Source organism: Liolophura sinensis, chromosome 1 (assembly GCF_032854445.1).
Source record: "Liolophura sinensis isolate JHLJ2023 chromosome 1, CUHK_Ljap_v2, whole genome shotgun sequence".
Taxonomy (NCBI): domain Eukaryota; kingdom Metazoa; phylum Mollusca; class Polyplacophora; order Chitonida; family Chitonidae; genus Liolophura; species Liolophura sinensis.
Window position 1 is genome coordinate 92680168 of NC_088295.1, and position 14030 is coordinate 92694197.

General features: G+C 44.8%; 2 protein-coding genes across 2 annotated transcripts in view; one reads left to right on the forward strand and one right to left on the reverse strand.

Moving 5' to 3' along the window:
* LOC135481763 (beta-galactosidase-1-like protein 2) overlaps positions 1-5961 on the forward strand; it is a 31288-nt gene extending 25327 nt beyond the window's left edge. Inside the window, exons 17-18 of the mRNA XM_064761446.1 lie at positions 3720-3836; positions 4777-5961. Coding sequence (XP_064617516.1) covers positions 3720-3836; positions 4777-4851 — 192 coding nt within the window. The 3' untranslated portion in view covers positions 4852-5961. The remainder of the gene's footprint in view (positions 1-3719; positions 3837-4776) is intronic.
* Positions 5962-6883: 922 nt separating this feature from the next.
* Positions 6884-9489, reverse strand: LOC135465691 (serine-aspartate repeat-containing protein F-like). Its single transcript, XM_064743004.1, has 2 exons — positions 9483-9489; positions 6884-8571 (listed from the first exon to the last, which is right to left on the reverse strand). Exons 1-2 carry the CDS (start codon positions 9487-9489, stop codon positions 6884-6886), a joined length of 1695 nt encoding a protein of 564 aa, XP_064599074.1.
* Between the last annotated feature and the right edge of the window lie 4541 nt (positions 9490-14030).

Below are 14030 nucleotides of genomic sequence, written 5' to 3' on the forward strand. Positions count from 1 at the left end.
CCGTGGCAAACTGAGGGTTGATGATACAACACCTAGGGATACATTCCTTAACATGAAGGTTAGTAACCTACTGTAGCTCAGAGTGGAGTACCGTGTATGTACCGTGGCAAAGTGAGGGTTGATGATACAACACCTAAGGATACATTCCTTAACATGAAGGTTAGTAACCTACTGTAGCTCAGAGTGGAGTACCGTGTATGTACCGTGGCAAACTGAGTGTTGATGATACAACACCTAGGGATACATTCCTTAATATGAAGGTTAGTAACCTACTGTAGCCCAGAGTGGAGTACAGTGTATGTACCGTGGCAAAGTGAGGGTTGATGATACAACACCTAGGGATACATTCCTTAACATGAAGGTTAGTAACCTACGGTAGCTCAGAGTAGAGTACAGTGTATGTACCGTGGCAAAGTGAGGGTGGATGATACAACACCTAGGGATACATTCCTTAACATGAAGGTTAGTAACCTACTGTAGCTCAGAGTGGACTACAGTGTATGTACCGTGGCAAACTGAGGGTTGATGATACAACACCTAGGGATACATTCCTTAACATGAAGGTTAGAAACTTACTGTAGCTCAGAGTAGAGTACAGTGTATGTACCGTGGCAAAGTGAGGGTTGATGATACAACACCTAGGGATACATTCCTTAACATGAAGGTTAGTAACCTACTGTAGCTCAGAGTGGAGTACCGTGTATGTACCGTGGCAAACTGAGTGTTGATGATACAACACCTAGGGATACATTCCTTAATATGAAGGTTAGTAACCTACTGTAGCCCAGAGTGGAGTACCATGTATGTACCGTGCCAAACTTTGCCATGTACATGTAGCTGTTTGTATGGCACCTTTAGGGGTGGAGGGTTTGCCATGTACATGTAGCTGTTTGTATGGCACCTTTAGGGGAGGAGGGTTTGCCATGTACATGTACCTGGTTGTATGGCACCTTTTGGGGAGGAGGGTTTGCCATGTACATGTACCTGGTGTTATGGCACCTTCAGCGGAGGAGGGTTTGCCATGCACATGTAGCTGGTTGTATGGCACCTTTAGGGGAGGAGGGTTTGCCATGTACATGTAGTTGGTTGTATAGCACCTTTTGGGGAGGAGGGTTCGCCATGTACATGTACCTGGTTGTATGGCACCTTCAAGGGAGGAGGGTTTGCCATGTACATGTAGCTGGTTGTATGGCACCTTTAGGGGAGGAGGGTTTGCCATGTACATGTACCTGGTTGTATGGCACCTTTAGGGGAGGAGGGTTTGCCATGTACATGTACCTGGTGTTATGGCACCTTCAGGGGAGGAGGGTTTGCCATGTACATGTACCTGGTTGTATGGCACCTTCAAGGGAGGAGGGTTTGCCATGTACATGTAGCTGGTTGTATGGCACCTTTAGGGGAGGAGGGTTTGCCATGTACATGTACCTGGTTGTATGGCACCTTTAGGGGAGGAGGGTTTGCCATGTACATGTACCTGGTGTTATGGCACCTTTAGGGCAGGAGGGTTTGCCATGTACATGTACCTGGTGTTATGGCACCTTCAGCGGAGGAGGGTTTGCCATGTACATGTAGCTGGTTGTATGGCACCTTTAGGGGAGGAGGGTTTGCCATGTACATGTACCTGGTGTTATGGCACCTTTAGGGGAGGAGGGTTTGCGATGTACATGAACCTGGTTGTATTGCACATTTAGGGAAGGAGGTTTGCCATGTACATGTAGCTGTTTGTATGGCACCTTTAGGGGTGGAGGGTTTGCCATGTACATGTAGCTGGTTGTGTGGCACCTTCGGCAGGGGAGAGTTTGCCATGTACATGTACCTGGTTGTATGGCACCTTCAGGGGAGGAGGTTCGCCATGTACATATACCTGGTTGTATGGCACCTTCGGCAGGGGAGAGTTTGCCATGTACATGTACCTGGTTGTATGGCACCTTCAGGGGAGGAGGTTCGCCATGTACATATACCTGGTTGTATGGCACTTTTAGGGGAGGAGGGTTCGCCATGTACATGTACCTGGTTGTATGGCACCTTCGGCAGAGGAGAGTTTGCCATGTACATGTACCTGGTTGTATGGCACCTTCAGGGGAGGAGGGTTTGCCATGTACATGTAGCTGGTTGTATGGCACCTTTAGGGGAGGAGGTTTTGCCATGTACATGTACCTGGTTGTATGGCACCTTCAAGGGGAGGAGGTTCGCCATGTACATGTAGCTGGTTGTATGGCACCTTTTGGGGAGGAGGGTTCGCCATGTACATGTACCTGGTTGTATGGCACCTTTAGGGGAGGACAGTTTGCCATGTACATGTAGCTGGTTGTATGGCACCTTTAGGGGAGGAGGTTTTGCCATGTACATGTACCTGGTTGTATGGCACCTTCAAGGGAGGAGGGTTTGTAATGTACATGTTCCTGGTTGTATGGCACCTTTAGGGGAAGAGGGTTTGCCATGTACATATACCTGGTTGTATGGCACTTTTAGGGGAGGAGGGTTCGCCATGTACATGTACCTGGTTGTATGGCACCTTCAAGGGAGGAGGGTTTGCCATGTACATGTACCTGGTTGTATGGCACCTTCGGCAGAGGAGAGTTTGCCATGTACATGTAGCTGGTTGTGTGGCACCTTCAGGGGAGGAGGTTTTGCCATGTACATGTACCTGGTTGTATGGCACCTTCAAGGGAGGAGGGTTTGCCATGTACATGTACCTGGTTGTATGGCACCTTCAGCAGAGGAGGGTTTGCCATGTACATATACCTGGTTGTATGGCACCTTTAGGGGAGGAGTTTTCGCCATGTACATGTACCTGGTTGTATGGCACCTTCGGCAGAGGAGAGTTTGCCATGTACATGTACCTGGTTGTATGGCACCTTCAGGGGAGGAGGGTTTGCCATGTACGTGTACCTGGTTGTGTGGCACCTTCAGCAGAGGAGAGTTTGCCATGTACATGTACCTGGTTGTATGGCACCTTTAGAGGAGGAGGGTTCACCATATACATATACCTGGTTGTATGGCACCTTCAGGGGAGGAGGGTTCGCCATGTACATGTACCTGGTTGTGTGGCACCTTCAGCGGAGGAGAGTTTACCATGTACATGTACCTGGTTGTATGGCACCTTTTGTTGAGGAGGGTTTGCCATGTACATGTAGCTGGTTGTATGGCACCTTTAGGGGAGGAGGGTTTGCCATGTACATGTACCTGGTTGTATGGCACCTTCAGGGGAGGAGGGTTTGCCATGTACATGTACCTGGTGTTATGGCACCTTCAGCGGAGGAGGGTCTGCGATGCACATGTAGCTGGTTGTATGGCACCTTCAAGGGAGGAGGGTTTGCCATGTACATGTAGCTGGTTGTATGGCACCTTTTGGGGAGGAGGGTTCGCCATGTACATGTACCTGGTTGTGTGGCACCTTCAGCAGAGGAGATTTTGCCATGGACATATACCTGGTTGTATGGCACCTTCAAGGGAGGAGGGTTAGCCATGTACATGTAGCTGATTGTATGGCACCTTTAGGGGAGGAGGGTTTGCCATGTACATGTACCTGGTTGTATGGCACCTTCAGGGTAGGAGAGTTTGCCATGTATATGTACCTGGAGAGGGAAAGCTGTTTACATCAGACACTGCCCAGTTTACCTGCTCCCATACAAGATGAGACAGGTGAAATATTTTTGAGTTCCAAATAAAGCACCAGTGAAGCAAACAGCCATAAAATATGAATGTATGTGTTTCAGGGTTGGACCAAAGGAGTTGTGTTCATCAATGGGTTTAACTTGGGCAGGTATTGGAAGGTGGGCCCTCAGGTAACACTCTATGTACCAGCCCCAGTCCTAAAGTCAGGAGTTAATGAGGTGAGCGTACTGTCCATTCAAGGGAAAACAAGATAGGGACAGTTGCAAACAGTACAGGAGCTAGAGACAGTTGCATACAGTAAAGAAGGGAGAAACACTTACGTACGGTACATAAGGTACTTGTATAGACATAAGGTGGAGACACTTGCATACAGTATGTAAGGTACTTGTATAGACATAAGGCAGAGACACTTGCATACAGTACACAATGTAGAAACACTTGAAAACAGTACGCTAAGTAGAGACACTTCCGTACAGCAGACATTGTAGAGACACTTGCATACAGTACATAATGTGGAGATACTTGCAAATAGTACACTAAGTAGACACACTTGCATATAGCCCATCAGGTAGAGACCCTTGCAAACAGTACACAAGATCAAGACATTTGCAAACAGTACACAGAGTAAAGACACTTGCAAACAGGAAATAAACTAGAGGCTTGCAAACAGCACACAAGGTAGAGATGCTTGCATACAGTTCACAAGGTAGAGACACTGCCATCTAGTACACAAGGTAGAGATGCTTGCATACATTACACAAAGTAGAGATACTCCCATAAAATACATAAGAAGACACAGTATATGTACACACACCTAATCACTCCTCGTCATACGACTGAAAAATTGTTAAGTATGACGTAAAACCCCAAGCATTCATTCATTTATGTAAATAAATAGGATGGCTAATGGTAAACAGTTTGTTGGTAAATCTTACTGTGTGAACAAGGCATAACTAAACAGTTTGTTGGTAAATCTTACTGTGTGAACAAGGCATAACTAAACAGTTTGTTGGTAAATCTTACTGTGTGAACAAGGCATAACTAAACAGTTTGTTGGTAAATCTTACTGTGTGAACAAGGCATAACTAAACAGTGTTGTTGTACATGCACATAGGCATAGGTTGTTTAGTATGTATACTATATTCTATTTTGTTTCAGGTGTTAATATTTGAGGAGCACAGTGCAGGCAAAACCATCAGATTTCAAAGAAATCCTGTGTTACATGTAGACTGAGTGCTGTATGTCGTCCCCAGTGAATAATCAGGCCTGGAGGTTTGGGCTCCACAAGGTCAGCTGTGGTGAACATAATGCTTTGTGTCATCATGTTATGACCTTGTGGTCAAAATTCTCATGAGATGGTCATTTGGGAGCCAAGATCGTGTGCCATTTGGCAACAGTGTCCTTCACTGTGAAAGATTAGAAACTATTATTTAGGAATCAAACAATTTTCTGGCCATTTTAAAAATTCCGAGGAGTGTTTTGCACTTTTACCTGGATATACCTGCTGGTAAACATTTGAATTTTGTGGTATTGTAATGGCAATTTGTCTAGGTTTTGCCATGACATTACACGATCTGATCAGGTCTATTTTACTTTCATTTTTCTTACCTCACCATTAATGAGGTAAGGCGAGGTATTGTTGGAGAATTGACATTCATGTCGGTGCCTGGGTAAGATTTTTTGTTTTTATTTAGTAAAACATTCCACTGCTACATGAATCAAATGTGCAGTCATATTGAGGGATCTGCAGTTTAAGCTGAAGTGCTTCTTGGTGAGCTGCCAGTGTTTTCCAGGCTGTTTTATATTAGCAAAGTACATTTTCGTGATTCATAACTGACTTGTTTTATATTTGAAACTTTTACCACGTGTGCCTTCCTGTTTATGAGACTGAACTTGTTACCCGAGGAATAGGAGCAGCATGTTTGTAGTCATCTCTGTCTGTCATTTCTGTACTCCGTGGTTTTCTATAAGCAGTTAACAGTGCTGGAGTGCCCGTCTGCACTGTTTGATGTTCATTGAAGACCACGACCTATATGGTGTGCAAATTTGTGCGTCACCTGTGGAAAAATTTGTCAATAACATGTCTGAAGTTGTTGGTTTATGCTTGGCATAAATAAATGTTTTGATCAGTTCAAAGTGACACTTCTGAGATCGGTACTATTGAAGGCAATGGCTGACTTGTGACAGCACAGTGACACGACATAAACACACTTCTAGCATTTGATTTATATGTGAAATGAGATAAAAAGGCTTTCCCTGGTGATTCTCTGGTGGAATAAAAGTTAGGGCTTCCTCGTGGGATTTTCGGGGTCACTGATGCGCAGTTTCCCATGATAAACCATTTAGAACAAAAGCTTTTATTCACAGTTTACCCTGGTGCACGATCTGAAATGTTATTTTTGTGAAGATGCATTCCATCCTGTCAGCACATGCGCATGTTTTATCTGTTCTGTGTTTACTAACCCTTGTCTTCAAATATCTTTTGATGTACGTATATTTGAATCCTGCAAATGTTGAGCAATAGCATGTCCTATTTGAACTGTGGCAGATCTTAGGGTTATGTCTCGGTCCATGTCTTGGGTTATGTCTGTGTCCGTGTCTAGGGGTATGTCTGGGTCCGTGTCTAGGGTTACATCTGGGTCCGTGTCTAGGGTTATGTCTGGGTCCGTGTCTAGGGGTATGTCTGGGTCCGTGTCTAGGGTTATGTCTGGGTACGTGTCTAGGGGTATGTCTCAGTCCGTGTCTAGGGTTATGTCTGGGTCCGTGTCTAGGGGTATGTCTCAGTCCGTGTCTAGGGGTATGTCTGGGTCCCTGTCTAGGGTTAGGGTTATGTCTGGGTCCGTGTCTAGGGTTATGTCTGGGTCCGTGTCTAGGGTCATGTCTGGGTCCGTGTCTAGGGTTATGTCTGGGTCCATGTCTAGGGTTATGTCTGGGTCCGTGTCTAGGGTTATGTCTGGGTCCGTGTCTTGGGTTATGTCTGTGTCCATGTCTAGGGTTATGTCTGGATCCGTGTCTAGGGTTACATCTGGGTCCGTGTCTAGGGTTATGTCTGGGTCCGTGTCTAGGGTTACATCTGGGTCCGTGTCTAGGGGTATGTCTGGGTCCGTGTCTACGGTTATGTCTGGGTCCGTGTCTTGGGTTATGTCTGTGTCCATGTCTAGGGTTATGTCTGGGTCTGTGTCTAGGGTTATGTCTTGGTCCGTGTCTAGGGTTATGTCTTGGTCCGTGTCTAGGGTTATGTCTGGGTCTGTGTCTAGGGTTATTCTCAGTCCGTGACTAGGGGTATGTCTGGGTCCGTGTCTAGGGGTATGTCTGGGTCCGTGTCTAGGGGTATGTCTGGGTCCGTGTCTAGGGTTATGTCTGTGTCCGTGTCTAGGGTTATGTCTGGGTACGTGTCTAGGGGTATGTCTGTGTCCGTGTCTAGGGTTATGTCTGGGTCCGTGTCTAGGTTTATGTCTGGGTCCGTGTCTAGGGTTATGTCTGGGTCCTTGTCTGGGGTTATGTCTGGGTCCGTGTCTAGGTTTATGTCTGGGTCTGTGTCTAGGGTTATGTCTGGGTCCGTGTCTAGGGTTATGTCTGGGTCCCTGTCTAGGGTTATGTCTGTGTCTGTGTCTAGGTTTATGTCTGGGTTCGTGTCTAGGGGTATGTCTGGGTCCATGTCTAGGGTTATGTCTGGGTCCGTGTCTAGGGTTATGTCTGAGTCCGTGTCTAGGGTTATGTCTGGGTCCGTGTCTAGGGGTATGTCTGGGTCCATGTCTAGGGTTATGTCTGGGTCCGTGTCTAGGGGTATGTCTGGGTCCGTGTCTAGGGGTATGTCTGGGTCCGTGTCTAGGGTTATGTCTTGGTCTGTGTCTTGGGTTATGTCTGGGTCCTTGACTAGGGTTATGTCTGGGTCCGTGTCTAGGGGTATGTTTGGGTCTGTGTCTAGGGTTATGTCTGGGTCCGTGTCTAGGGTTATGTCTGGGTCCGTGTCTTGGGTTATGTCTGGGTACGTGTCTAGGGTTATGTCTGGGTCTGTGTCTAGGGTTATGTCTGGGTCTGTGACTAGGGTTATGTCTGGGTCCCTGTCTAGGGTTATGTCTTGGTCGGTGTCTAGGATTATGTCTGAGTCTGTGTCTAGGGTTATGTCTGGGTCCGTGTCTAGGGTTATGTCTGGGTCCGTGTCTAGGGGTATGTCTGGGTCTGTGTCTAGGGTTATGTCTGGGTCGGTGTCTAGGGTTATGTCTGGGTCCGTGTCTAGGGTTATGTCTTGGTCTGTGTCTAGGGTTATGTCTGGGTCCGTGACTAGGGTTATGTCTGGGTCCCTGTCTAGGGGTATGTCTTGGTCTGTGTCTAGGGTTATGTCTGGGTCCGTGTCTAGGATTATGTCTTGGTCTGTGTCTAGGGTTATGTCTGGGTCCGTGACTAGGGTTATGTCTGGGCCCGTGACTAGGGTTATTCTCAGTCCGTGACGAGGGTTATGTCTGGGTCTGTGTCTAGGGGTATGTCTGGGTCTGTGTCTAGGGTTATGTCTGGGTCCCTGTCTAGGGTTATGTCTTGGTCTGTGTCTAGGGTTATGTCTGGGTCCGTGTCTAGGGTTATGTCTTGGTCTGTGTCTAGGGTTATGTCTGGGTCCGTGACTAGGGGTATGTCTGGGTCCATGTCTAGGGTTATGTCTGGGTCCGTGTCTAGGGTTACATCTGGGTCCGTGTCTAGGGTTATGTCTGGGTCCGAGTCTAGGGTTACATCTGGGTCCGTGACTAGGGTTATATCTGGGTCCGTGTCTAGGGGTATGTCTGGGTCCGTGTCTACGGTTATGTCTGGGTCCGTGTCTTGGGTTATGTCTGGGTCCGTGACTAGGGTTATGTCTGGGTCCGTGACTAGGGTTATGTCTCAGTCCGTGACGAGGGTTATGTCTGGGTCTGTGTCTAGGGGTATGTCTGGGTCTGTGTCTAGGGTTATGTCTCGGTCCATCTATGAGAGATGAATGTTAGGATGGTGATGGATTTCAGCAACACGACAACCATTTGAAGGTAAAAACTGACAGCATTTGTACGCCCTCATACAGTCTTACCAGATATTCACCTGCCATTAAAACCTTCCCCTGAATACACACTACCTGTGGTGGTAAAGTTTTAATGTGTGATGTGTGGCAGATCCTACCAGATCTTCACCTGCCATTAAAACCTTCCCCTGAATACACACTGCCTGTGGTGGTGAAGTTTTTATGTGTGATGTGTGGCAGATCCTACCAGATTTTCACCTGCCATCAAAACCTTCCCCTGAATACACACTACCTGTGGTGGTAGAGTTTTTATGTGTGATGTGTGGCAGGTCCTACCAGATTTTCACCTGCCATCAAGACCTTCCTCTGAATACACACTGTCTGTGGTGGTAAAGTTTTTATGTGTGATGGGTGGCAGGTCCTACTCGATTTTCACCTGCCATCAAAACCTTCCCCTGAATACACACTATCTGTGGTGGTAGAGTTTTTATGTGTGATGTGTGGCAGGTCCTACCCGATTTTCACTTGCCATCAAAACCTTCCAATGAATACACACTGCCTGTGGTGGTAAAGTTTTAGTGTGTGATGTGTGGCAGGTCCTACCAGATTTTCACTTGCCATCAAAACCTTCCCCTGAATACACACTACCTTTGGTGGTAAAGTTTTAATGTGTGATGTGTGGCAGGTCCTACCAGATTTTCACCTGCCATCAAAACCTTCCCCTGAATACACACTACCTGTGGTGGTAAAGTTTTAATGTGTGATGTGTGGCAGGTCCTATTGGATTTTCACCTGCCATCAAAATCTTCCCCTGATACACACTACCTGTGGTGGTAAAGTTTTGATGTGTGATGTGCGGCAGATCCTACCAGATCTTTACCTGCCATCTAAACCTTCCTTTGAATACACACTACCTGTGGTGGTAAAGTTTTTAATGTGTGATGTGTGGCAGGTCCTACCAGATATCAAAACCTTCCCCTGAATACACACTGCCTATGGTGGTGAAGTTTTTATGTGTGATGTGTGGCAGATCCTACTAGATCTTCACCTGCCATCAAAGCCTTCCCCTGAATACACACTACCTGTGGTGGCAAAGTTTTAATGCGTGATGTGTGGCAGATCCTACCAGATTTTCACCTGCCATCAAAACCTTCCCCTGAATACACACTACCTGTGGTGGTAAAGTTTTAATGTGTGATGTGCGGCAGGTCCTACCAGATTTTCACGTGCCATCAAAACCTTTCTCTGAATACACACTGCCTGTGGTGGTAAAGTTTTAATGTGTGATGGGTGGCAGGTCCTACCAGACTTTCACCTGCCATCAAAACCTTTCCCTGAATACACACTACCTGTGGTGGTTAAGTTTTATTTGTGATGTGTGCCAGGTCCTATTATATTTTCACGTGCCATCAAAACCTTCCCTGAATACACACTGCCTATGGTGGTGAAGTTTTTTTGTGTGATTTGTGGCAGATCCTGCTAGATCTTCACCTGCCATCAAAACCTTCCCCTGAATACACACTACCTTTGGTGGTAAAGTTTTAATGTGTGATGTGTGGCAGGTCCTACCAGATTTTCACCTGCCATCAAAACCTTCCCCTGAATACACACTGCCTGTGGTGGCAAAGTTTAATGTGTGATGTGTAGCAGATGCTACCAGATTTTCACCTGCCATCAAAACCTTCCCTTGAATACACACTACCTGTGGTGGTAAAGTTTTAATGTGTGATGTGTGGCAGATCCTACCAGATATCAAAACCTTTCCCCTGAATACACACTGCCTGTGGTGGTGAAGTTTTTTTGTGTGATTTGTGGCAGGTCCTACCAGATTTTTACCTGCCATTAAAACCTTCCGCTGAATACACACTACCTGTGGTGGTAAAGTTTTAATGTGTGATGTGTGGCAGGTCCTACCAGATTTTTTACCTGCCATCAAAAACCCTTCCCCAGAATACACACTACCTGTTGTGGTGAAGTTTTAATGTGTGATGTGTGGCATGTCCTACCAGATTTTTAACCTGCCATCTAAACCTTCCCCTGAATACACACTGCCTGTGGTGGTGAAGTTTTAATGTGTGATGTGTGGCAGATCCTACCAGATATCAAAACCTTCCCCTGAATACACACTGCCTGTGGTGGTGAAGTTCTAATGTGTGATGTGTGGCAGATCCTAGCAGATTTTCACCTGCCATCAAAACCTTCCCCTGAATACACACTGCCTATGGTGGTGAAGTTTTAATGTGTGATGTGTGGCAGGTCCTACCAGATTTTCACCTGCCATCAAAACCTTCCCCTGAATACACACTGCCTATGGTGGTGAAGTTTTCATGTGTGATGTGTGGCAGATCCTACCCGATTTTCACCTGCCATTAAAACCTTCCCCTGAATACACACTACCTGTGGTGGTGAAGTTTTAATGTGTGATGTGCGGCAGGTCCTACCAGATTTTCACGTGCCATCAAAACCTTCCTCTGAATACACACTGCCTGTGGTGGTAAAGTTTTAATGTGTGATGGGTTGCAGGTCCTACCAGACTTTCACCTGGCATCAAAACCTTTCCCTGAATACACACTACCTGTGGTGGTAAAGTTTATTTGTGATGTGTGCCAGGTCCTATCATATTTTCACCTGCCATCAAAACCTTCCCATCTCTCTCTCTTCTTCTCTTCTCTCTTTCTCTCTCTTTCTAAGCTTCTCTGGAGCTCTGAGAGGCTCTCTTGCCATCAAAACCTTCCCCAGAATACACACTACCTTTGGTGGTAAAGTTTTAATGTGTGATGTGTGGCAGGTCCTACCAGATTTTCACCTGCCATCAAAACCTTCCCCTGAATACACACTGCCTGTGGTGGCAAAGTTTAATGTGTGATGTGTAGCAGATGCTACCAGATTTTCACCTGCCATCAAAACCTTCCCTTGAATACACACTACCTGTTGTGGTGAAGTTTTAATGTGTGATGTGTGGCATGTCCTACCAGATTTTAACCCTGCCATTAAAACCTTCCTCTGAATACACACTGCCTGTGGTGGTGAAGTTTTAATGTGTGATGTGTGGCAGATTCCTACCAGATATCAAAACCTTCCCCTGAATACACACTACCTGTGGTGGTGAAGTTTTAATGTGTGATGTGTGGCAGATCCTAGCAGATTTTCACCTGCCATCAAAACCTTCCCCTGAATACACACTGCCTATGGTGGTGAAGTGTTAATGTGTGATTTGTGGCAGGTCCTACCAGATTTTCACCTGCCATCAAAAACCTTCCCCTGAATACACACTGCCTATGGTGGTGAAGTTTTTATGTGTGATGGGTGGCAGATCCTACCCGATTTTCACCTGCCATTAAAACCTTCCCCTGAATACACACTACCTGTGGTGGTGAAGTTTTAATGTGTGATGTGTGCAGATCCTACCAGATTTTCACCTGCCATCAAAAAACCTTCCCCAGAATACACACTAAATGTGGTGTAGAGTTTTAATGTGTGATGTGTGGCAGGTCCTACCAGATTTTCACCTGCCATCAAAACCTTCCTCTGAATGCACACTGCCTGTGGTGGTGAAGTTTTAGTGTGTGATGTGTGGCAGGTCCTACCAGATTTTCACCTGCCATCAAAACCTTCCAATGAATACACACTGCCTGTGGTAGTGGAGTTTTTATGTGTGATGGGTGGCAGGTTTTCACCTCCCATAAAACTTGCTCACTTAAAGTGTCATAATTTTACCTGCTTTAAGGGCACTGTGTTTATATTGAAAATAAAGTGGTACCCTTACTTTAACATTAAGAAAATATTAATTATCTGTGATTCAGAAATTTATCAAGCTAACATTTATTTGCGTAGCACAGTCTTTAGTGTACAACATCGTTGCTGGTGTTGGTTGTTGGTGTACGGGTTAGTATCTGTTTTATATGGTGTTCATGTTTCTTGTGCATGTTTGTACAAAGCATAATGTGTTGGGTTTTGTGTGTGCCCACAAGTACCATGTACTTTAGTGTACGTAATATCCTGCAGGACTGATCACTCTGACATGAAAGTTGGACATTTCTGATCTGCTGTTATCAGTGATATGTGTTTTCAGATTACACAGGATTTGCACCATTATTATGAAATGGTAAATATTCTGTGTGTGTTCTGTGTATATGAGTTAATATCCATATATAAACGAGTATTGTGTTTATGTGTATTGCGATTATGTGTATTGTGTTTATGTGTATTGCGATTATGTGTATGGTGTTTATGTGTATTGTGATTATGTGTATGGTGTTTGTGCTATATCTGTCTCTGAGATAATCCTTAAAGGTCAAGAAAACATAAAAAATCACATTAAGTTCAGATGAAAGACTGCGAAAAGTTATTCCTAAACGTGGTGTTCAGTATTTTTTCCTGGAGGAGAAAAAGACACTTGAAAGCAATTTTGTATGGTGGGTATTTGGTATTTATAGTCTTTGTTTAATAATGTCATAAATGAGGATGTAACACAGGTTTAATAAATATTTCTGCACTAGAATTTGTTACTTTCAACTAACAAATGTATTAAACCTCATTTGGAATCATTTTCATATGTTCATAAATATTACTAGTAGCACAGTTTAGGTTAAATACATATGTTTCGATGTAAACAACAAATTTACATTCAGATATATTTATTAGACAGGCATCACATCCTTATTTAGAACATTATTATGCAACAATGATAAATACCAAAAGTTGGTCCCAAATACCCACCATACAAAAATATTTTCAAATACCCTTTTCTCTTGGAAAAAAAAATCAAAAAAAAATTAAAAGTCATATTTGCAAATAAGCTTTGACGCTCTTTCATCTGATTTTGGCTTCATTTTTATGTTTTCTAATCTGATAAATTAACTTGCGGGAGAATGAAAGAGTTTTATAGTGTGCCTGTGAACTTCTGTATCTGACATTCCAGGCATATTCTCAAGAGAAATTTTGTAATTGATACATTAATTTTACCCAGTGTATTAGGGGCAATCACATCATCTGAAAATTTGTCTTAGATACCTGTATCCATGTGGTGCTATAGATACGCTTCCATTTGAGTGTAAATAAATCCCTATGGTGCATTCTGTTAGAAACAAAAGAGTTGACTTCACTTCACTAGTAGGTGTAGCCTACTTTGTAGTACTCATGATGGTAAGGTATGTGTTGTGTGGTCCAGAAAAGGCTTTGTATACCATGTAACCTCTCCATGTCTGTTTCTGCTCAAATCTGTCAGGCTTCCTGTCTCAGTATGAAAGACCTGGACAAGTACTGGTTCACCTGCGAACTGGACAGATCATGTTTGACAGAGCATCATGGCATTAGAGTGAGGCAGCACTGGTAACATTGTGCCACTGAACTCCTACTGTTTAGTATTCAATTACACAATGCTGTCAGCAGTATAATGCAAACGGGTCCATACTGTACATCTGTATAC